This window comes from Pelodiscus sinensis, chromosome 31 (assembly GCF_049634645.1).
Source record: "Pelodiscus sinensis isolate JC-2024 chromosome 31, ASM4963464v1, whole genome shotgun sequence".
Lineage (NCBI taxonomy): Eukaryota > Metazoa > Chordata > Testudines > Trionychidae > Pelodiscus > Pelodiscus sinensis.
Genome location: NC_134741.1, coordinates 7981887 through 8004744, shown reverse-complemented (window position 1 = coordinate 8004744; position 22858 = coordinate 7981887). Strand labels below are relative to the sequence as shown.

At 53.1% G+C, this 22858-nt stretch overlaps 1 protein-coding gene across 10 annotated transcripts; it reads right to left on the bottom strand.

The window, feature by feature from the left end:
* Window positions 1-831: 831 nt before the first annotated feature.
* Window positions 832-17011, bottom strand: LOC106732855 (uncharacterized). 10 transcript variants are annotated; one of them, XM_075912712.1, is made up of 9 exons: window positions 13743-15148; window positions 10582-10711; window positions 8022-8207; window positions 7714-7879; window positions 6912-7027; window positions 6287-6346; window positions 4089-4289; window positions 2755-2868; window positions 832-2470 (listed from the first exon to the last, which is right to left on the bottom strand). In XM_075912712.1, exons 7-9 carry the CDS (start codon window positions 4273-4275, stop codon window positions 987-989), a joined length of 1785 nt encoding a protein of 594 aa, XP_075768827.1. In that variant the 5' UTR covers window positions 4276-4289; window positions 6287-6346; window positions 6912-7027; window positions 7714-7879; window positions 8022-8207; window positions 10582-10711; window positions 13743-15148; the 3' UTR covers window positions 832-986. The 10 variants fall into 10 exon arrangements, with proteins under 10 accessions (XP_075768827.1, XP_075768826.1, XP_075768823.1 ...); XM_075912711.1 differs by having other exon boundaries at window positions 8022-8166; XM_075912708.1 differs by lacking the exons at window positions 7714-7879; window positions 13743-15148 and adding an exon at window positions 16715-17011 and having other exon boundaries at window positions 8022-8212.
* Between the last annotated feature and the right edge of the window lie 5847 nt (window positions 17012-22858).

The following is a 22858-nucleotide window of genomic DNA, read 5'->3' as shown; positions in this document are numbered from 1 at the left end:
GGTGAGTATGCTCACCTTAAAATCCAATAACATGACAGGAGCCTCAAGAAAAGGTTGGGGTCTTGAGGAAGGATCTGGGATACAGAACCAGGCAGGTGTCTAGCAAGAGGGAAGATGCAATGTGTGGCCAGGAGAGAGGGTGCAAGTAAAAATGAGGGTGTCAGTGCAAGCTGGGGGTGCTGGCTGCTGGCGGAAAGGGAATTGAGGTGATTGGGAGGGAGTGTCTGGGAAGGACAGTAAATATTACCTGGATTTGGGACCCCTTGCAGCAACATCTCCAGTCACACTGTCCTGGTCACCCTGGAAGGAGGCTCTGCTGCTGCAGCAGCAGCCACACAGACTAGGACCAGCCCCACACACCAGAGGCACCACTACTGCACCCATTCAGTCCAGGGCTGGAGGTGGTGCTGCTGCAGCCATGCAGCCCAGGACCGGCCCCAGAGGCACCCCTGACATGGTCATGTGGCCCTTGAGGCCAGCAGTGCAGTGGCAGCAGTGCCGCTAGTGCTAGCCTTAGGTTGTGTAGCAAAGACTCAACATAGCACTGCCTCCTCTCTAGTGGTTGCAAAGCATGAAGAGGGGGTTGGGCTTAAGCGCCTTCCCCCTCAGTACATCTTCATTTGGAGGTGGGGCCTGGCACTGCCTTGTGGACAGGATAAAAGCCATAGGCAGGCTGGATTCTGTTAACAGAGAAAAATTTTCCTCACCACCACTATAGGGTTTCTCACCTATGTGGGTTCAACTATATGCAACAAGACTTGAACTCTCACTATAGCATTTCCCAAAATCAGAGCAGTTAAAGGATTTCACTCCTGTGAGAGTTCTCATGGATAACAAGGTGTGACCTCTGACTGCAGCATTTCCTACAGTGAGAGCAGGTGAATAGCTTCTTTCGTATGGGTTTTCCTATGTCTAACAAGGGTTGAGGACTGACTGAAGTTTTTCCCACAGAGCAGCTGAACGGTTTATCTCCCGTGTGACTCCTCCTATGGATGACAAGGTGTGAACTCTGACAAACTTTTCCCACAGTCAGAGCAGCTGAAGGGTTTGGCTCCTGTGTGGGTTCTCCTATGTATAAAAAGGTGTGACCTGTGACTGAAGCTTTTCCCACAGTCAGAGCAGCTGAAGGGTTTCTCTCCTGTGTGGGCTCTCCTATGGGTAACAAGGTATGACTGCCGAGTGAAGTTTTTCCCACAGTCAGAGCAGCTGAAGGGTTTCTCTCCTGTGTGAACACTCCTATGGATAACAAGGTGTGATCTCTGACTGAAGCTTTTCCCACAGTCAGAGCAGCTGAAGGGTTTCTCTCCTGTGTGGGTTCTCCTATGTATAACAAGGTGTGACCTGTGACTGAAGCTTTTCCCACAGTCAGAGCAGCTGAAGGGTTTCTCTCCTGTGTGGGCTCTCCTATGGGTAACAAGGTATGACTGCCGGCTGAAGTTTTTCCCACAGTCAGAGCAGCTGAAGGGTTTCTCTCCTGTGTGGACTCTCCTATGCATAACAAGGGTTGAGGTCTGACTGAAGCTTTTCCCACAGTCAGAGCAGCTGAAGGGTTTCTCTCCTGTGTGGACTCTCCTATGGATAAGAAGGTGTGATCTCTGACTGAAGCTTTTCCCACAGTCAGAGCAGCTGAAGGGTTTCTCTCCTGTGTGGGTTCTCCTATGTATAACAAGGTGTGACCTGTGACTGAAGCTTTTCCCACAGTCAGAGCAGCTGAAGGGTTTCTCTCCTGTGTGGACTCTCCTATGCATAACAAGGGTTGAGGTCTGACTGAAGCTTTTCCCACAGTCAGAGCAGCTGAAGGGTTTCTCTCCCGTGTGAACTCTCCTATGGATAAAAAGGTGTGATCTCTGACTGAATCTTTTCCCACAGTCAGAGCAGCTGAAGAGTTTCTCTCCTGTGTAGGTTGTCCTATGTCTAATAAGGTGTGACCTCTGCCTAAAGCTTTTCCCACAGTCAGAGCAGCTGAAGGGTTTCTCTCCTGTGTGGGCTCTCCTATGGACAACAAGGTTTGACCACTGACTGAAGTTTTTCCCACAGTCAGAGCAGCTGAAGGGTTTCTCTCCTGTGTGGGCTCTCCTATGGACAACAAGGTTTGACCACTGACTGAAGCTTTTCCCACAGTCAGAACAGCTGAATGGTTTCTCTCCTGTGTGGGCTCTTTCATATTTAATAAGAGTTGCACAGTCACTGCAAGAACAAGGTGAATGTTGATGGGGGATTTTCTTTTGAACAGCTTCTATGTTTGTTTTCAACCTTCTGCTCCTGTGACTGGATTTATCCTGTCCTGCTTCTGGATGGTTTCCATGCTGCCTTTGTAGACTACGCTGACTCTCAGAAGTCTCTCCTTGCTCGGGACTCTGAGAAACATGCCCTTCATATGTTCCCACTAACACCCCACATGGAGCCATTTGTTCAGGTCCTTCCTTCTGAAGACTCCTCTCACTATTCTCATTCAGTATCCCATCACCTGCTGGGATGGAGAGAGAAACCACACAGGAGTCATTCCCTGAGCTGAGCTGAAAGAAAAATTCTGAATGGTGAATAGAAAATGGGGGAGAAACCCAAAGAATGGCTGGAAAGACACAGTAATCATGAGCTGAGTTCACCCTGCTCCCCCATCACTATTTCCCCACCCAGCACTCTCAGACTGGAATTGAGACAGGCTGAAGGGCCAGTCAGACTTCATGAAAACACAACCAACATCTGCTATGCAAACACAGAAATTGGTTTGAGTCAGTTTAGCTGATTTCTCACCTGTGTGCGTGTCACTTATGAGCTCCCCTTCCTCACAGCCTTGGAGATCCGGGATCTGCTGCTCTTCCTTTTGCTCCACCCAGGAGAGCGCATGAGTTTTGGAGACTGGAAATCCTATTTGGGGAGCAATTAACCAAATGCTGATCTTGTTCACTAAGGTCTGTGCCATTCCTGCTTCCAAAGCCAGGATCTGAGCCACCTACCCAGACAGGCTCCTTCCCCACCTTCCAGAGAATGGTCTCTGGCTGGTACAAGATCCCAGGACACACCAATTCCATGCTCCCCCTGCACCACTACCATGTTGGGAATAGCCCAGCAGACTCCCATGGGGAACTGAGCACTCCGATGCACTCTGCAGGATACAACTCAGTCTCCCTTAGGGCCTGTTCCATACTTGAGCAGGACAGAAACACACTGCTCATAAGTGGAGAGCTCTAAGACTTTCAGGACTGACAGACGCCTCTAGCCAGGACTCATATTTGAGCTGCCACATGTCAGGTCTCTAGGGCTGAGAGGGAAAGGATCCAGCAGAGCTCTAGAGCCACAAAGCTCTTGGCTGGGGGATGGAATTGTCCTGCTCTTGGGCTCAGATACTCTTCTTGAGCCAGAAGGAGGCAGAGAAATTGTCTGATCAGGAAAATGAATCCTTGGCTGGCCACTTCAGGCCCTGCCTATGGTCCAAACTCCTGATCCTGACTGACTGTGCCATGGTGGGCCCTGTCAGCTGCCCACAACAGCGGTCAGTCCTGCAGACAGCCAGGGCAGTGCCGGCCTCTTCCTGTGGCCTGCCAAGGTGGAGACATGATGGGCTGCTTCTCTAATGCTCATAGATGCTCCTGCAGCTCAGGTCCCCTTCTGCAGCCTTGGTTCTACTCTGCCAGCAACAGCAGCCCTCCTGTTGTGGCCAATCGAGCCTGCCGTTTGGTGCCCCTCTGGGTTGCACAGAATCTACCAGAGGCAGCCAAGGACTCTGAGTTGATGCCTTCCTTCCAGGGGCTCTGCACAATAGCACAAGGGGACACTGTAGACACTAAGAGCAGCTGCACCCTGTCCCACAACTCTGGTCCCTTCTGTTCCTGTCTGGGCCCTTCAGCTGACACTCCGGCCAAGGCACAACATGGGCAAGATGGTGGGAACCACAATGAGACCTTGGCTGTGGGAAGAGCAGCACCACTATTATGTCACTGAACCTCCTCTCACACAGGAGCCAGGATTACTGGGGCTGATACTGCTGATACTGGGGGTTCGGGCAATGAGGGACCCTGAACCAAACCCAACCCAGCTGCTCCAGAGCCCACCCAGCTTCTGTTACACAAAGGGACAGGAATCCTCACCCAGCCAGCTCACAGCCTCGTAATTCTCTTGCATCACATCCCCGTAGAGGGCTCTCTGGCCCGGGTCCAGCAGAGCCCATTCATCCTCAGAGAAATACACAGCCACGTCCTCAAAGCTCACCGGCTCCGCCACAGCCATTTCCTGTCCCTGGCTCTGCAGGCCAGGGGCTGAGCTGGAGTCAGACATGGGTGTTCTGCAGCCTGGTAGGGGGAGAAGGGGAATTGGAGACATTTCAAAGAGGGCTTTAATCCTTTCCACACCCCAATTCTGCTCAGACTCTGTCCCTGGTGAAAAACATGCTGGACTCTGCAGTTTTGGGCAAACGCTGAGTGTAGATATTCCATAAACACCACACACGAGTTAGATCTGAAAGCTGTATTTATTTCTCTCAATACCTAGCTTGAGTTACATTACTTTGCCTGTAACAATGGGGATTCAGTTCTTAGCACCCAGTGTTTCTGTTAAGAAGTCATATATTCATCTGCCTGAACATGGACATACGTTTAATTTAATTTGGGCTGCAGTATTTATAATCCTTAGTCTTCATGCATTGATTTGCAGCCCAAACTTTGGTTCTCTCATCTGACATAGACTTTATAAACTCTCTCCACAACAGAGAGGAAGTGAAGTTAATACAAGTATTCAGATGCATATTATTAAACACGTGTACTGAGTGTTTGCAAGATAAGACCTTAAAATCCATGGATTCATGGCATCAGAAGATATCCTTAGCCATGTAGTCTGTCCCCTCTGCGGCACAAGCCATTACACTTAGCCCAGCTACCCATGCACAAAGCTGTTTCCGCACAGCATGTTTTCTAGAAAGTTGCCCAGTGCTGATTTGAAGACATCAAGAGATGGAGAACCCACCAGTTCTTTGCTCATTTGTTTCAGCAGCGAATCCTCTTACCCATCAAGTATTTGTGCCTCCTCACTAGCCTGAAATTCTCTGGATGCAGCTTTCACTTACTGGCTCTCACTGAGCTGTATCCACTAGACCAGGGATGGGAAATTAATTTTGATGGGGGGGGGAGGCACTCCAAGATTTTGGAAAGTGGTTGAGAGCTGCACTCTTCCAAGACATTAAGCCGGAAATACAGTGAATGGGATGGACACAGGGGGAAGAAAGGAGCTTTGGGTGAGGGTTTGGGATGCAGGAGGGAAAGAGGGGTCTGGGAAGGAGTTGGGTTAAGGAGGCAGGTGTGATCTGGGGCACTGGATTAGCCAACTACTCATGAGATATTTAAAGTAAGGTTAATTAAGAGAAGTGGCTGAGTGGACAAATAGGGGGCTGAGGGTTTCTGACCATGAAGAGCTTCTTGCATACTTGAATGCAGGAAGAGAACAAAGAGTTTGGGTATGTGGAGTGGGGGGCAGGAGTGGGAGGCAGAGAATTAGGAGGGGAAGGGAGAGACTGGGGTGCCGGAGGCAAGCTCTGGCCAGGAGACTTACCTGAGTGACTCCTGGCCAACAGCCAAGCACCTCTCTGAGGCAGGCAAGGAGCCTGCCCAACCCTCGCACGGGCAGCGGGGCCATGTGTGTGTGTGAATAACTATGAGCCGGAGAGGAGGGGGCACTGTGCTTCCTTTCTGGCCAGAAACCAGCCAATGATTGTCATGGGGTGGAAGCAGTGCCTGTAGCCTTCCTGCTTCACCTCCGGACTCACCTTTGCTTTTGGTGGCTTGCAGGTGGGAAGTGGCAAACACGGAACTAGCCCATTGCTCGCTAAGCATCAGTGGGCCAGATCCAATGGCCTGGCGAGCTAGATACGGCCCCTGGGCTGTATTTTGCCCAGGCCTGTACTAGACCGAAGAGCCCTTGGGGATCTAGCAATTTCTCGCCATAAACAAACTGATACCGTGGAAGCCAGACAGCTCCCAGCTTTTCAGCCTATATACTGTTTGAAACCAACCCCATATTGAAACTGACTGAGCAGTGAAATCTGAGCCTGAAGGTGCCGTCCGTTGTGTGCTTTAACTTCACCCCTTTAGCATCACACCTCATACATCAGTGTTTCTCAAAGTGTCTGCAGGTCCTCATGCAGTGCCCCTGGGGCTCCTCGCTGATCAGTGGGTGAGATTTAGAGCTGTGTGCACTGTGGTTGCTGGGTCTGGTTGGTAACTTCAATGACAATCCCATGAAGATGTTTTCACAGGAATTTTCTCATCATTTAAAGAATTTCCACCAGCAAACTCACCTTGTCTGAAAACTCCCAGGGATTTTCCTCTTGCTGTCTCCAGTGCAGAGGGCAGAGTGTCTGGTGGGGAAGGGATAAGAGAGGTGAGATTCCAGGCTTTCCTATTTACAATAACGTTCCCACTATGAACTGTGCATTTCACTTGTATCACAGACCAGACAGACACACTCAAGTGTTAAGTATGAAAAGGTCTGAAACCTTCTGTGTCCTCTTGCTTGGGCACCTCCCAGCAATGAAGCCAACATCTCTGCAGCCTCATCCCGCCCCAGGAGACACAAACTGAAAGCGAGATTTACTTTTCCCTCCTCATCCCCTCCCACCTGGTTTCTCTCAGTCACTAACCACCTCTTGTCATAACCTAGACCTGTGCTGGGGTGAAGAAATTGCCATGACATTAACTTTACCTATTTTGATCCCTTGACACCAATGGGAGGCTCAGAGTTTGCAAACCCTTGGCTCTATTTGCAAGCAGTTGACTCTGTTTGCTCAGTGCCTCTAAGGAGAGCAGCATGATGGGGCCGTCATTCTCCATGTGGGAATTGAGGCAGGGGAAGGTTGGCTTCAAAGGCCAGATTCAGTTTCGAATAGTTAAACAACTTTCCCCTACTCCATCCCTTCTAGGTACCTTCGAATTCCCTCAGAGTCTCCGACAGCGCAGTCGTTATCTGGGAGAAAGCACTGACTTGTTCTTCCAGTTCAGGGGAAATCTCCTCTGGCAGCTGGAACTGCCCTGTCTCACACCTGAATAGAAACAATTCCACGTGATTCTATTTCATTTACAGATGATAAGATTTGGCTAGGAAGTCTCAGCTCTAACAGGCCTGGAGTTAGAATTCCTTGAATTCCCCCAGCCTGAGAGCAGGGGCAACACAGCCCATGGCTGTGCAACCTTCCCCTGAAAGGTCCCACTGCTGTTCCTCACCTCTGGCCCAGAGAGATCAGCTGGGGACAAAAGTGGAATTGAGTCTCAATGGCCAATTTACTCTTTGGCCTCCAGGCCATGAGGGACAGGATGTTCCCAGGTGAAGGGCTGCAGGAATCTGCCCACTAGGAACCAGACTGAGACACCAGCTCCTCCCTCACAGGTCTCTAAACAGCCCTCAGGTAAGACAGACTCTGGGTCCCTGCTGCCCTGGTCTAAATGTGCCCAGTGCCCAGCAGTGACAGACCCATATTCCAGCCCCACAGTCCTGAGGCAGACAGTCCCTAGGGAGGTGACAGCTCTAGGAAATATCTGAAGTCATACTGTGCCCCTGAATGGGGAATTCCAGAGTCACCTGTGCAAGGGTGAGACCCTCAGAATTAAGTGAGTCAGAGACATTTCTATCCAACATCTGGCTGTAGAGCCCTGGGGAGATGTGGTGCCAACATCAGCTCCAAGCTCTTTTCCTGCGCTGTGCAGTGTGACAGGAGTGCGAGCCACCTACCTGTTCAAGCTGTTTCTGACGTCATAGAGAAGAGACAGAAAAGAATCTCAGCTGCACTGGACACACACAGGGAAGGCATTTTGCAAATATGGGGAAGAGACGCCCTGACCTGGCCCCAGGGCCATAGAGTCCATGAGCTAATGGGGCTTTGCCATCTCCAACAGGTCTGCAAAGCACAAGAGTCACTCGCATGGCAGCAATGCACACGCTGAGTTACACCCAGATCTGATGGTTGGATCCCAAAGTTTGTTATTCAGGAGCCTCCCTTCCCTGTGTGGGGAGCTGGGATGTTTCTCCCTCAGTCTCACCTGCAGGAATTCACTCGCTGGCTTCTGACACTTCCCCTCCCAGCTGGGGGCCAGCAGGAGTCGCTCTTGTTTCTCCAGGAACTGCCACAGCTGCTGAAACTCGGCCACAATCTTCGGTCTCTCGGCTTGTGTGGAGTGTGAGCGTCTGGAGGCACCAATAGCCAGAGACAGACGTGCCGATGGGCCCTGCGCTGAACGTGCAACATTCAACCACAGAGGGGGCAGCAGCGAGAAGCCTGAGGCCCCTGCCCGGCTGGAGCAGCCCCCCACAGGCAGCACAAGAAGGGGGGTCCCAGCCCCCTCAGCCCAGCTGTGCCCCTCCCCCAACTCGCACAAGAGAGCTGCAGCCTCCCCTCCTGGCCAACTCCCCCTCAGCCTGTGTGAGCCCCTCCCAAAAAACCTCCCCCACTGAGGCTCTGCCCCACAACCCCCCTCCCTCCGCTGGGACTCAAGTGCAGCCGCACACCCAGCAGCAGCTGCTCCACAGATACGTGGGGAGGGAGGAGGTGGGTCAGGAGCGAGGGGCAGGGCCTCCAGCAGCCGTCTGGCCCGCCCTTGAAACTCGTGCATGTACAGCACGGGGCTCTCCCAACCGTCGGAAGCAACGGAAGCGCCCGGCAGCCAATGAGGCGCCGCGGAGGGAAACAAACAAACAGCCCTGCCCCCCGGCCACGCAGAGCCCCGCCCTCAGGGGCCCCCCCAGCTTTAACTACCCAGCCCCGCCCACCTCGCTCTGCTCCCCGCTCCCCCGAAGCAGCGCGGCGAGTAACAGCACTTAGCACTGCCTGAGAGCGCGCATGCGCAGTGATCATAGCGGTATCAGACGCTGCTGCTGCTGAGGGCGCAGCGGGATGGGCAGGGCCTGAGCAGGGCGGGAAAGCACGAAAACCCGGCCACGCCGCACGGAATGGAGGGGCCCGGTGAGATCGCGCATGCGCAGGTCAGTGACTCTGCTGGAAATCCAGTGCCAGGGCTTAGCTCAGACCGGGTCCCTGCAGGCCCCAGCCCGACCGGCCGCGGTGATACAGTCCCGCCCCCAGGGGAGCGGAGGGGCTGGTCACGTGTCACCTCCGTCACGTGCGAGGGGGGCTCCACTCCCAAACCCCCCAACCCCGGGTTCTGCCCCCAAACCCTCCCCCCCCTTGTTACTGCACATTCCCCAGTTCCCCCGGCTCCCTCCCTGCAGACACGCTCCGGGCTCGGCTGCTCAGTCTGCCCCCCGTCCCATCTCTGCCCCCCCACCGAATCCCCTACGCCCTCCAGAGCCCCAAAGGCCACAGACCCTCCCCGCCCCCTGGCATCCACAGCTCCACCCCCTTCACACAGACCCCGCCGGCTCCACTTCTCCCGGGGGGGGGGGGGGGGGGGAAGGGTGCGGGGTCTGCGTGGAGCGAGGGCACCTGCACGTCCCCACCTGTGGCCACGCTGCGGGAGCGGGGCTGCTCCGCCCAGCGCCCTGCCATCTAGGGGCTCTTTGCCCCACGCATGTCCCTGGCTGCGCAGGCTGCTCCCCCCACGGGCCATGCAGCTGCCAGGGCAATGGCTCCAGCTCCCCTGAGTTCTTGTGGAGTCGGATTAACCCGCTCCCAGGCTGTAGGAACCGCACCCCCAACCAGTTCCTCGCCCCCCCCCCCCCCCACCTTCCCCCTGCCTGTCACGAGCCCCTAGAGCAGGAGTGCAATATTGCCATGGATATACAAGATACATCTGTCACAATGAGTAACCTCTACCTTTGCCCATCCCCCTCAGGGGGCACCAGAACAGGAGGCCAAGGGCCCCTCCCACTGTTGAAGGTGGGCAGGTCTGGCCTGGCCTCTTTTCTCATCAGTTGCCCCCTGCTCCTCCCCATTCCCCCTTGGCTCTGCCCCCCACCCTGGCCAGAATCTGGACCTTGCCCAAGGAAGAGAAGCCCTGGGGTGCCAATGCAGCTGGGGCCATCACAGACCCATCCACCTGGGATCAGGAACTCGAAAGCTGCCGCTGGCTGATGAGCCAGCCCTAGTACCCCTGCCCAGGGCAGATGGAGGGTCCATGGATCCCCCGCTGCCCAGACAGTCCTTACTGTGACATGAATGGGGTAAGAACCACAAGGGCAGTTGTGGGGAGCCTCAGACTCTCCACCTGCCCTGGATGGGGGTGGGGACATGGGCTGGGGCTGCTCATGGGTCCCCCCCACCAGTGTTCCCTGTAAGCTGAGCACTTGGCCAGCCACCCAGGACAGATTCAGGCACCGCCCAGGTGATGAACAGAACCAGCCTCCCCCCAGCCTGTTTCTATGTGTGGTGCACATCTGCACCTGCCTTGGTGCACAGAATGATTTTATTCCACACATTGACGGAACCAATTCGAGGGAACCCTCCCCCACAGGACAGCCTGAGTGACAGAGACCTGCTCCCTCCCCAAGCCCCACAACACTCTGGTTTCTGCCCATCCCAAAGTCAGCGTTTGCCCCAAGTCACTGGCAGCTCCCGGCTGAAAGCAAACCCAGCGCCTGCAGCCAGTCCTGTGGCACAATCACCAACGATTTACTGGCCCAGAGAAGGGAAGGAGAGTTACTCACAGTGAACGCAGCAGCCAGACACACGCACCCTGTGCTTTCCTGCCTGGCCCAAGGGAATAGAGGCTCTGGAGAGCCAGCTCGCTGTGTCCTGTAGCACCAGCCCACCAGCTGCAGATTCTTCAGTTTGTGCCTAAATTGAATAAATTGTACCAAAACACCAACATTGAGCCTGCCACTTGTAGAAACTAGTTTCATTTATAGATGTGGTACAGGGAGAATCAAATGACACCTAAGAAGAGATGGCCAGGTCCACTTTTGCCAGATGCTAAGCACTATGAAATAAAATTGAACACTCAGCAATTGGAGCAAAAATGGTGGAAGCAGAATGCAAGCCCCAGTGCATTTGGCCAAGCCAGAAAAGATGGAACACTGTGTTCATGGCTGTGGAGAGAATTCGGTACATACTGAATGAACAAGGAGAAGGGTCCATGAGAAATGTGTTCCCAGGACTCCAAATTAGTATGCAAGAAGCTCTTCACTTTATGCTTTTCTTTTTGTTAAAAACACAAACCCTGATCATTCTGTATTTGTATTAGTGACGAGGAGTCCTGGGGCACCTTATAGACTAACTGAAATGTAGGAGCATAAGCTTTCGTGGGCAAAGACCCACTTCGTCACATGCATCTGACGAAGTGGGTCTTTGCCCACGAAAGCTTATGCTCCTACACTTCAGTTAGTCTATAAGGTGCCACAGGACTCCTCGTCACTTTTGCAGATTCAGACTAACACGGCTACCCCTCTGATACTTGTATTAACATTATGTATTGACTATACGACAGGCTGAATCCAGCAGAGCTGGTTTTATTGACAGAATATGCCATGGTTATGGGCCCAGTGGTGAAGGTACTAAATAGTCTCTAATCAGAGACAAGCACACTAATGGAATGGATGCTGTGTAAATTATACCAGCTTCAGGGCGTAGCTGAGTTCATTGTTTTTCAAGTTTATCCTGTACAGACTAATGGTCTGGTAGCACTTTCTAGACAACATATAAATGGTATAACGAGCTTTCGTGGGCACAGCCCACCTCTTCAGATGATTGGAGTTTTGAGTTTAGGATGTGCAGAGCCAAAATAAATAGGTCTGCACATCCTAAACTCAAAACTCCAGTCATCTGAAGAAGTAGGCTGTGCCCACAAAAGCTCATGATACCATCTATGGCTGTGTTTAGATTGGCATGATTTTCCGGAAATGCTTTTAACGGAAAAATTTTCTGTTAAAAGCATTTTTGGAACAGAACGTCTAGATTGGCACGGATGCTTTTCTGCAAAAGCACTTTTTGTGGAAAAGCATCAGTGCCAATCTAGATGCACTTTTGCGCAAAAAAGCCCTGATCGCCATTTTCGTGATCGGGGCTTTTTTGTGCAAAACAGTACTTTGCTGCCTACACTGGCCCTCTTGCGCAAATGATTTGCGCAAGAGGGCTTTTGCCGGAATGGGAGCAGCATAGTATTTCTGAAAGAAGCACTGATTTCTTAAAGTAGGAATTCAGTGTTCTTGCAGAAATTCAAGCAGCCAGTGTAGACAGCTGGCAAGTTTTTCCGCAAAAGCACCTAATTTTGCGGAAAAACTTGCCAGTCTAGACACAGCCTATATGTTTTGTTTTCTATAAAGTGCTACCAGATCATTTGTTGTTTTTTTAAGTTTAAATTATATTTGATGGTTTCAAAACTGCAAAGAAACATGATGGTAGATAGATTCCAGTGCAGCATTCAGAAATGTTTTGGTGAAATAATTGAGGACCTGGAGCTAACAGCAGCTGACATCTGGATGCCAAATGTTAGGACCACTAGGAACAAGCATGAAACTGGGATTAGAAAAGGTAAGAGACTATGTCATTTTAGAGAAATGAAACTGCAAAGAAGCTTGAAGGGTATTTGGCCTCTTCAGGAGAGACCATGGATCTGCTGCACTCTTCTCCTAGAATTAGGGAGCTGTGCACCAGGGCCAACAGACCTCTGTCTCCATCAGCTGCCTGTGAGAGATTCTTCCATGTGATGGACTCATATTTTTTCATAGAAGAGCAAGGATTGGTAATTCTGAAAAAAAATGCTCTTATGGCTGAACATTTTGGAAATTAATCATTACAATGGAAAAAAGCACACTGTGAATGTGGACAAAATAAATACATTTCTGTAATCTGACTTGTATTTAATTTGTCCCTCTTCATCTCTATAAATGAAGGCAGTGACTATTGCTAAATTCCATCATTGAAAAATGTATAGTATAGGTGTGCATATAATAGAGAATTGTAATATAAGTGTTTCTATAGCGTGCGTGTGTGTGTTAATGGTGACGTGCAAGAACTTGGGGGGGTTAAACATAGGGTTCCATAGGACAACTCATTTTTATGTTTAAGACACCTCGCTTCCTTCTGGAGACTTCTCATGGGTCTCACTGCGGCCATGGCTCCCTCTGGGCTGGGGAATAGGATCAGTTAAGATTTCCTGAGCTCACACTTTGCCCCCCCCCCTTCAGCAATAACTGGTCGGTCCCCTCCCTGGAGCTGACTCAGGTTGTTTTCTGTATCCCAAAGAGCCAATGGGAGACATCCCAGCCCTGGAGGCTTCGGTGAAAATGTCCCACACTCTGGCCCTGGCATCGGTCCCTGAGCTGGCGGGGAAAGTCCCTGGGGCATCACACGGACCCCAGAATCCACCTGGCTGCGCTGATCAGCTCCCAGAGCTGTGAACCAGGAAAGTACCGACCCCCCCCCGCCCTGGGCGCGACCCCTGCGCAGGGTCCCCCCAGCGAGGGTCCGGGCGGGCCGCGTGGGGAGCTGCACGGGGATCACACGCCCCGGTCTGCAGGGGCTGCTCCGGCCCCGCCCCCAGCTGCTGCCTCGCGGTTACCCTTGAGATTAGGCTGGGGAAGGGGGGGAGCTGGGGAACGGAGCATGCGCAGTGGCGCTCCTGTCTGTCCAGTAGCGTGTCCGGACGCTGGTACCGCGGGGAACGCGCCTCCCTGCAGGGCCCCCGGCGCGTGTCCGACCGGGGCGCCTCCCGCCGGGACCGAGGGAAACCCCGGGGGGGGGGGGGGGGAAACGAGCCGGCCCCGCCCCTCCCGAAATAGCAACTGAATACGGGCCGGGGGGACAGAACCGGGCTCCGGGCTCCCGCCGCCTTCGCTTCCCCCGCGCCGAGCCCGGGCCCCGCCCCCACCTCGGCTCCTGCGCGCGGCGAGTAACGGCCCCAACGGCTCCTTCCCAATTCCCGCCTCAGCGCGTGCAGCGACCGCGACTGGGGCTCGCGCGGAGTCTCTGCTGCCGGCTCCGCCCAGGGGCCAATGGCAGCGGGGGGCGGGGCCTGGGCTCGGCAGAGGCGATGCAGCGAATCGCGGGAGGGGTGACACCGCGCATGCGCGGCGGGTCAGTGACCCGGGACCGGCCCCGACCCGGGGCGGGGCCCCCAGGCTGCTGCCGCCTCTCGGAGCCGGAGCCAGGGACTCCGAGATTTCCCGTCGTTACTCTGGGGGGCGGGGCTCTAGCACTTGCCGGGCTGCGGGACCCCACGTGGCTGCGTGAGGGAGGTTGGGGGGGTGAACGGCTGGTCCCCACCTGACAGGCACGTGCTCTTGGGCACCCTAGTAGGAACCCAACAGTCGTCTCCCCTCGCCCCGCCCCAGCTCCACCCTCAGGCTATGTCTATGCTGCAGGCTTCTTGTGCAAGAACTGTTTTGTGCAAGAGTTCTTGTGCAAGAGCCTGTACATGCTGCCATGTGCTTTTCCGCAAGAGATGTGCCATAGGAGCAGAAGAAACAGGAAGCAGCAACAGCAGCAGAAAAAGGAGAAACAGAACAATAAGTAGTAGCAGAAGTAAGAGATAGCAGAAGCAGCAACAGCAACATTAGAAAAAACAGCAGCAGAAGTACCAGCAGAAGAAGACACAGTGGAAAACCGTATCAGCAGCAAGAGAAACTTCAGCAGTCAAAGAAATAGCAACTGAAGAAACAGCAGCAAAATAAGAATTAATAAGGTGCAGCAGCAGAAGAAACAGGAAGTAGTAGCAGCAGCAGCAGAATAAAGAGCACCAGAAGAACCATCAAAAGAAGCAGCAGCACAAACAAAAGAAGAAAAAGCAGGAAAAAAAGTAGGAGCAGGAGAAGCAGCTGCAACAAAAGAAGAGGCAGCAGTAGAAGAAGCCGAAAAAGAAGTAGCAGCAGCAACCTCACAAGAAGCAGATGTGGAAGAAGTAGCAGCAGCAGCCATAGATGCTACATCTGAAGAAGCAGCAGAATAAGAGGAAGATGTAGAAGAAAGAGGCGGTAACAGAAGCAGTGGCAGAAGAAGAAAAGTAGTAGCAGGAACAAAGGAAACAGGAGCAAAAGCAGAAGAATCAACAGAAGAAGCAGCAGATTGAAGCTTCAGAAGAAGTAGAAAAACAAGCAGGAGAAGGAGGAGCAGCAGCAAGAGAAGAAAAACAGCAGACGAATCAGAAGCAGAAGAATCAGACACAGTGGAAAAAGCAGCAGATGCAAAGAGCAGTGATAGCACTAAAAGAAGCAGCAGCAAAAGAAGAAACCAAAAAGGAAGAAGCAGAAGTAGTAGCAGCATCAATAGAAAAATGGAAACAGCAGAAGAAGAACAAAGGAAGGGTCAACAGCAACAGAAAGAGCAGCAGGATGAGAAGTGAAGAAAAGAGGCAAAAGCAGAAGAAATAGAAGAAACCTCAGCTGAAATAGAAGTATCAGATCAGAAGAACAAGCAGCAGAAGAAGAAACATCAGAAGAAGAACCAGAATAAAAGAGGCAGGAACAGCAGCAGAAGAAATTGCAGCAGGAGAAGCAGCAGCAACCAAAGCAGCAGCAGCAGAACAACAATAATAAGTCACAGGAAGTAGCAGCAGCAGGAAAAGAAACCTAGAAGGAGCAACAGAAGTGGCAGTAGCAGAAGGAGCAGCAGATTTAAGCAGAAGAAGGAGACGCAGAAAAACAAGTAGAAGCAGGAGAAGGAGCAGAAGAAACAGCAGCAGCGGTGTGAGGGGGAAATCTCGCTCCCCTGGGGTACAGAGCCCCCAGAAGGGTTCGAGGCCGGAGGTCAAATCAGTGAGGCAGGAAAGAAACTTAGAAGAGAAAACTTTATGATGCATGCATGCAGGCTGTCACTTCCAAGAGTGAAGCAGCAGCCCTGACAGACAGATTCAGGTATCCTATATACAGAATGCTTAGACAGTTCAGTTGTGGATTGTTCTTCTTTAACATATCAAAGTCTCAGCAGAAGTACTCTGAGACTTCTGTTCACCCCAGGAGTGCTAGAAGTAAGTTTTTACAGTACACAAAGCCACATGAGAACTTGAGTGGAGGAGTCTACAAGGCAAACTGTGACAAAGATAAGGGTTTACATGACAAATTGTGACAGACTAGGAGTATCCATGAATTTGAGATAGTCATTTGTAAGGGTCTTTGATTAGAGCTAATTTGATTTCTCTCTGTTACAGGGAGAGAGGCCTGGAAAACTTTTTAACCCTTACAGCAGTTTTCTTTCAGAGAGTTTTGATTTCTGCACAGTCCCCCTTAGACACAATTGGAGTTATTTGATTTTCCCCACAGGTGCAAGAAGTAGCAGCATCAGAAGCAGATGAAGTAGCAGCAGTAGATGAAAAGAAAAATCAGCAGCAGTAGAAGCCATCGACAGAAGAAAAAACGAGAGGAAAAAGCAAGCAGCAGCAATAAAGAAACAAAAGAAGGAGCAACAGAAGAACAAGCAGAAAGCAGCGGCACCCAAAGAAGTAAAAGCAGCAGAAAGACAAGTACAGAGAAGCAGCTGCAACTGAAGCAGTAGCAGCAGCAAAAACAGCACAATCCCTCCTCCCCACCACGCCCGATTTATAGTTTGCGTTAAAAACAGATTCTACCCCGGATGCCGGGCTGGGGGAGCTGCCAGTGTCTGTCTCACCCCCCCCCCAGGCTGCGCTTGCTCCCATGTTCCCCTTCCAACCCCTCCCCCGCATCCTCTGCGCTTCCCTTCACCTCCCCCCGTTCCCCTGTCCCAGCGCTGCCCCAGAATTCTCCCCACTGCCCCTTCTGCGCCCCACGGCCCCCCCCCCTCACTGCCCCGCTCAGGCTCCCCACATGGGGCTGCTCTGCCCCAGCGCACAGGCTGGGAACAGCGCTCGCAGGGGGAGGCAGCGGTCACCTGTTCCGAGGGGGGGGGGCTGCAAGGAGCGTCCGGCCCCTGGGTCCTAGCGCGAGGACTGTATCTGGGGCAGGGGCACGTGGCTTCCAGCCGGAGACTTTCCCAGGGGTCGCTGCGGCCTCGGCCCCACCGGACGGGGCGCTCCCGGGGCAGCTGCAATGTCCCCCCGCCCCCAGCCACACCCGGCTGCGCCTGGCCCGGGCGGGTTTAGGGCCCCGATTCCACTCCTGCCCCGGGTCCCCGAAAGCGCAGACAGTGCCCCCCCCCGCTCTGCAACCAGCCAATAGGGGCAGCAGAGGGCGGGGCCTCTTGGGCGCCCCGCGGGTCCAGCAGCAGGTGAGCGCCCCAGCCCTTTGCACGGAGCAGGAGCCACGTGGGTCGTCTTAGCGTGACCGGGCATCGCCCCACGTGGGGACCCGCCGCCTGTGGGAAGGGGGGGCGAGGAGAGCCGCGTCTCAGGCGGGGGGGGGGGGCGGTATCTGCGCTGAGCCCGGCGGGAGATTGGCAGGGACGAGAGTTGATGCAGCGTCACAAACACCAGACCCCCCCCCCGTCTGCTGGGCCCTTTGGTTTCTTCCGCGCCCAGTCCCCTCGGCTCCGCGCCCCACAGCGGGTAGCGGCACCAACGGCTCCTTCACAGGGCCCGTCGCAGAACGCGCGGCGCACTGAAATCCCGTCGGAGTTAAATGGGGGGGGGGGGAGCGGCGCCATGAGACTGCGACTCACTGACCCGCCGCACATGCGCGGTGTCATCCTTCCCCGATTCAGCGCCTCCCCTTTTCCCTGCCCCTGCTTAGCCCCGCCCGCCCCGCTGCGATTGGCCTTTGGGTTGCGCAACAGCGTCTGCCTGCGCGTGCTGGGACGGGCATTGCGAAGGAGCCGTTGGTCTACTCGAAGCCCGCTTTCTACATGCCCCTCCCCCAGCCTTGTGGGAGGGGCGACTGGACCTGTGTCCAATTAATTACTGGGGACAACTAATGACAAAAGGGGCAAGGAGTGCGGGCTAAAGGTTCATAACTGGGGGGGGGGCAGGGAGGATGTGGGGGAGGGGCTGTGAGCGGGGAGCAGGGCTGTGGGGGAGGGGCAGGGGAGACGGAAGCAGAGAGGCCGTGGGGGAGGGGCCGAGGGGAAGCAGAGGGTGGGGGGCAGGGGCTGTAGGAGGGTGAAGGTTTCACAAGTTGTCAACTTCTGGGGCTGGGAGCCCCCTGCTCTTCCTCTCCCATCACCTGGTCTGGGCCTGGGGAGGCTTCTCCCCTCAGCAGGGTCAGGCTGTTTCAGGGGCACAGCCAGGCCCCTGCGCGCTTTGGTGGCTTCCTCTGCAGTGAGAGCGGAGCAGATTTTCCTTCTGTTTTATCCAACACTGGACTTGCTGGAACCCCCTTCTCCTGGGGGAACAGGTTCTCCCAGGGCAGAGGGACTGAGAAGACCTGAGGGTTTATTTTTTTCCTAAGTCTGGTTCCCCTTGAGAGAAAAGTCCTGGTTCTCTGGGCCTGGTTCAGTTCTGGCGACTCCACCTGGGCCAATGGAATCCACATCTGCTGAGCTGTCCCTGGGGGCTGTGGGGCAACCTGGGGTGGCTCGTGAATAAGGCAAGATTCAGAGAGAATTCAGTTCTCACAGTCTGAGCGTTTGCAGGGTTTCTTTCCATTGAGATTTGTCTGCTGGGCTGGAGTTTCCTTAGGATCCATGGATCTTCCTCTACATTTGCTGGATTCTTCCAGTTTTCTGCTTGGATTGTTCTCCAGCTGCCTCTCTGTCCTGTGTGGATTCCCCCAGGCTTTCTGCAGCTCTACACATGGGGGGAAATCCCCTTCAACTCCTTCAAGAAATGTTCCCTCTGAGTCTACAATTCCAGGATCTTCCTGCTGTCTATTTTCCTGAGTGTTCTCCCTCACTGTCCTTGCACCTGCTGGGGGAGAGAGAACCTAAGCAGGACTCACTGTCTGTGCTGGAGACAAATGACCGACATGGGACTGGCAAAGACAGAAAACAACACAATAATAATTTGGGAAACTGAGACATTGGGTGCAGTGTGAAAGCAGAATCCAAACACCCCCAAAGAAGGATATGTAGAGAGGAAATTCCTAACAGGATGGCTGGGGAGTTGTGACAGGTACTTGCCAGGATAATACCTGTAGCCCTACATGGGGCAGAAGTGAGGGCTCTTCCTCCCTCCCTATTCATTTTTGGGAGCCTCAGCTTTTTCCTACATTCTCTGGATAGTTTGTGTCAGTTTCCCTGACTCCTTACTTGTGTGGGTGCCGCTCAGGATCTCCATTTCTTTGGAGGGCTGTAGATCTGGGAAGCTGGGGAAAGGCTGTGGGATGAGCTGTGGAGGGTGGAAGTGAGTCTCACTGGCTTAGGAGGAAGAAATGGGCGGAGGGGAAGGCTCTGGGCCCCCTTCTACCTGAGATGGATTGTACTGAGTGCTCCTGGTTCCTGTGCCAAGAAGTAAGTGTGTGTGTGTGTGTGTGTGTGTGTGTGTGTGTGTGTGTGTGTGTGAGATTTTTGTTACATCCCTGTGAGCTAATAAACCTTCTATTCTATCTGTCATCTGAGAGTTATCTGGCTGCTGATGGGGTTGCAGGGCCTGATGACTCCACACCCCTTGGTGACAGAGGGTGTCGTCATGCCTCTCTAGGGGTTGTAATGATCTGAGGGCTTGGGGACTACATTTACACTGCAGACTTTATGCAAGAATAGCTGTTCTTACACAAAACTTGCAGAGCATCTACACTGCACACACATTCTTGTGCAAGTAAAGCATCAGAAAAAGGCTTCTTTTTGATGAGAACGCTTGCACAAAACAGTTCTTGCGCAAGAAGCCTGTAGTGTAGACCTAGCCTGGGGGACTTGCTGACACACAGATAGCTCTGGGGTTAAACTTCTGCTGATTTCTAAGCCTGCAGAACCTAGAGCCCTCCCAACAATGGAAATAGTCCCAAGGTGGCATGTGAACAGTGTGTGTAGGAGAAATAACGTAGGCAGGACAGTTCCCTGCTTCTAGCCCCTGAAAGCTGGGGAGTTGAGTATGACTTAGCATATCCCTTAGGAGAATCCTCTGCTTCTGAGGAGATATTGTGATGAAAGTGTTTCTCACACAGGGGCTTTGGGCCCCACTTCACTTTAATCTAGGGTTGAGCAAAGGAGCCTCTGTGAGTCAGCTCCAGTCTGCCAAGCCAGTGGATCCAGTGTGTAGCATCCATGGCAGTGTGGATGCTCTCTTGCCAAGAAAGCTCTGATGGCCATAGGGGCTTCTTGTGCAAGAAATTCATGTTGCCTCTCTACATTTCCCTCTTACAGAAGAGCTCTTGTGCAAGAGGGCTTATTCCTCATGGGGAGAGGAATATCTCTTCTAGAAGAAGCCCTGTTTTCTGATGCTATAATATAAATACTTGTTCAGGCAGTGTAGACACTCGGCAAGTTTTTGTGCAAGAACCTGCCAGCACAGACATAGCCTGGCTGTTTTAAAACTGTCTAGCCACTGCATGCTCCTGGCAGAGGGGGGCAGGTGCCTCCAAGCCTGATTGGTCCCTCTGTGGAGAAAGCCCTGTAATATTTTACTTTGTATTGAGATCTTATCCTTTTAGATATATCTTTAAGTGTTCTCATAGAATCTCTGTAACATTTCTCCTATAGCTTTGTATTAAGATATATAGATCTTGTAAGAAAAAATGTCTTTTGAGCGCTCCCCTTTCCTTGATTGTCCTGTTGAAATGAATGAGGTGTGAATGGAGAAAGAAAGGTGAGCACCTCCAGCAGCAGTTGCCAGGGTGGAGAAGGTCTGGGAGCCAGATCCAAGATAGAAAGGGTAGCTATGTTAGTCTATAAGGTGCCACAGGACTCCTCGCTGCTTTTGCAGATTCAGACTAACTGAAGTGTAGGAGCAAAGACCCACTTCATCAGATGCATGTAGTGGAAATTTCCAGAGGCAGGTATAAATATGCAGGCCAGAATCAGGCTGGAGATGACAAGGTGGATCCAATCAAGGAGGATGAGGCCCACTTCTAGTAGCTGATCTGGAGGTGTGAATTCCAAGAGAGGAGAAGATCCAAGACAATACCTGTAAAGTGAGCTCATTAAGAAGACTGGACATACAGACTCCTTGGGAGTCAAGCAGCAAGTGCCTGCCCTTTGAAGCAGCATTAAGAAAGGTGAGGTGATGACTAATTGGCTGCATGAGAGGGATAAATAGGAGGAATCTTGCAGATGGGCCCCAGGTTTTCGTCTTGTCAGCATGGGAGCATCCATCTGGATCAGCAGAAGCCTGGCTCCACCCCTCCCCCATCTAACTCACCTGCCCAGTGCAGTTAGAGGGAGCAACTTTTGGTAACAACAAGATGGAGTGTGTGTAATGTATCATATGCATATAAGTATTGATCTATGTATGTTCAATAAATGTGGCGTGTTGCCTTATCCCCCTGAAAAAGACCCTGGGTGCTTCTTTTAAGCACAACACCTCTTCCTTTTAAAATAGTTGGTGATTCTCTCTAGGCATTGAGGGAGTGGGGAAAGGGAAACTACCCCAGCTGCCACTCCCCCGGCCAATCAGGGTCTTTGTGTGGGCGAGTTCAAGAAGTCTCCTGGCCCCATCCCTTCCACTAGAGGTCACGCTACTTGTAGGGTATGCTGGGACCATTTCAAAAATCTGTGCGGTAGCCCCCTTTAAAAACTATTGCCCACCTCTACTTTAATCCAACAGGCTAGATTCAGATGCTCTAGGCTGTGCAATGCTGGAAAACACTCAATTGTGCTACAATACAGACCTGACACCTTCCACTAGGCTCTTTTACACCAGCCCTGGGATAAATGCTGAGACAAATGCTTAGAAAAGGGCAGAAGTTCCAAACCTGCCTCTGAGGGGATTCCCTGACCTTGTTCCTGAGGACAGGAAGCCCCCCACCCTGGTCACATGGGGACAGGGAGGAGCAGGAACTGGCTTTTCCTTTCCTTCCCCTGGTTCCCAGGATGAGTGAATGAATGGGGCTGGGAACCTCTCTTCCTACACCTGCTGCCCCTACTGCTCTCCCGCCCTCTCCCCTCCGCTGGGAGCACTGGTGCTTATCCTGTGTCCATGAGCATTTGCTCTCCAATGGGAGCCTGGCTTTGTCATTGAAGCAGCAGCTCTGGGACCCACAGAGACTCCTCCCCTTTAACTCAAACTCAGGCTGGAAGAGGCTGGTTTTGCTGAGTCACTTTCCTGCCCCTCCCAAGCGTTGTCTCCATGTCTCTCCATCACCTGGAGCTGATGCCAGCAGAGACTGTGGCTGCCCCAAAGGGTGAGTAACAGGCATCAAGGAGGCTATGTCTACAGTGGTGGGTACACACTGCCTGCCTGCTCTTGCGCAATAAGTTTTACACTAAAGCATGGTAAGAGAGCTTCTTGCACAAGAGCTAAGCTCTTTTCTTACAAGTATAAGCTCTCTTGCACAAGAACTCTGTGTAAGAGGGCAGTGTGGATGCGTGGCAGGGCTTTCTTGAGCAAGAAAGCCCTATGGCTAAAATAGCCTCACAGCACTCTTGCACAAGAGAGCATCAACACTACTAGGGGCACTTCTGTTCAAAAGCACATTGCGCACTTGGCAGTGTGGATGTGTTCTTGTGCAAGGAGCCGCCAGTGTAGATATAGCCAGAATGTCCCCAGCAGGGCGGGCCCAGAGGGACCACAGTGAACATTTCCCTGCCACAGACCTGCTGCTCAGCCTGGGCTCCTAGATTATGATGTTGGGAGGTAGCAGCCTCTGACCCAGGAAGCTCAGCCAGCTCTAGGGCTCTGTACCCTGAGCTGAGACAGACACCAGACACCAGCTGAGACGGGTTTTAACGGGGACGTTAATTGGGAGCCGTCTGCTGGGGGAGGGGGGCGCTGCCCCGGGTATTTGCCTCCCAGCTGCTGAGCCCTTAGACCCAGAGCTCCCTTGGCTGGGGGAGCTGCCAGTGTCCCCCCCGCAGTCACAGCCCCGCCACCGCAACCCTCTCTGCGTCTCTTCACCCCGCACATAGTGTCCCGACCCCAGCTCTGCCCTCCCCAAATTCTTGCCCCGCCTCCCGGGCGGGGGCGTGGCCTGGCAGCTCCCGCTCTGAACCTGGCTCTGGCCCGGAGTCACTGACCCGCTGCGCACGCGCGGCCTGAGGCCCCTCCCC

What these genes read in the sequence shown, in the direction of transcription:
- LOC106732855 (XM_075912706.1), bottom strand. Translation starts at nt 8,227, where the DNA reads ATGTTGCACGTTCAGCGCAGGGCCCATCGGCACGTCTGTCTCTGGCTA. An exon ending in GACTCTGAGGGAATTCGAAG is followed by an intron (nt 6,347 to 6,911) that starts GTACCTAGAAGG and finishes CTTCCCCACCAG; the next exon opens with ACACTCTGCCCTCTGCACTG. An exon ending in CATAAGTGACACGCACACAG is followed by an intron (nt 2,471 to 2,754) that starts GTGAGAAATCAG and finishes TCTCCATCCCAG; the next exon opens with CAGGTGATGGGATACTGAAT.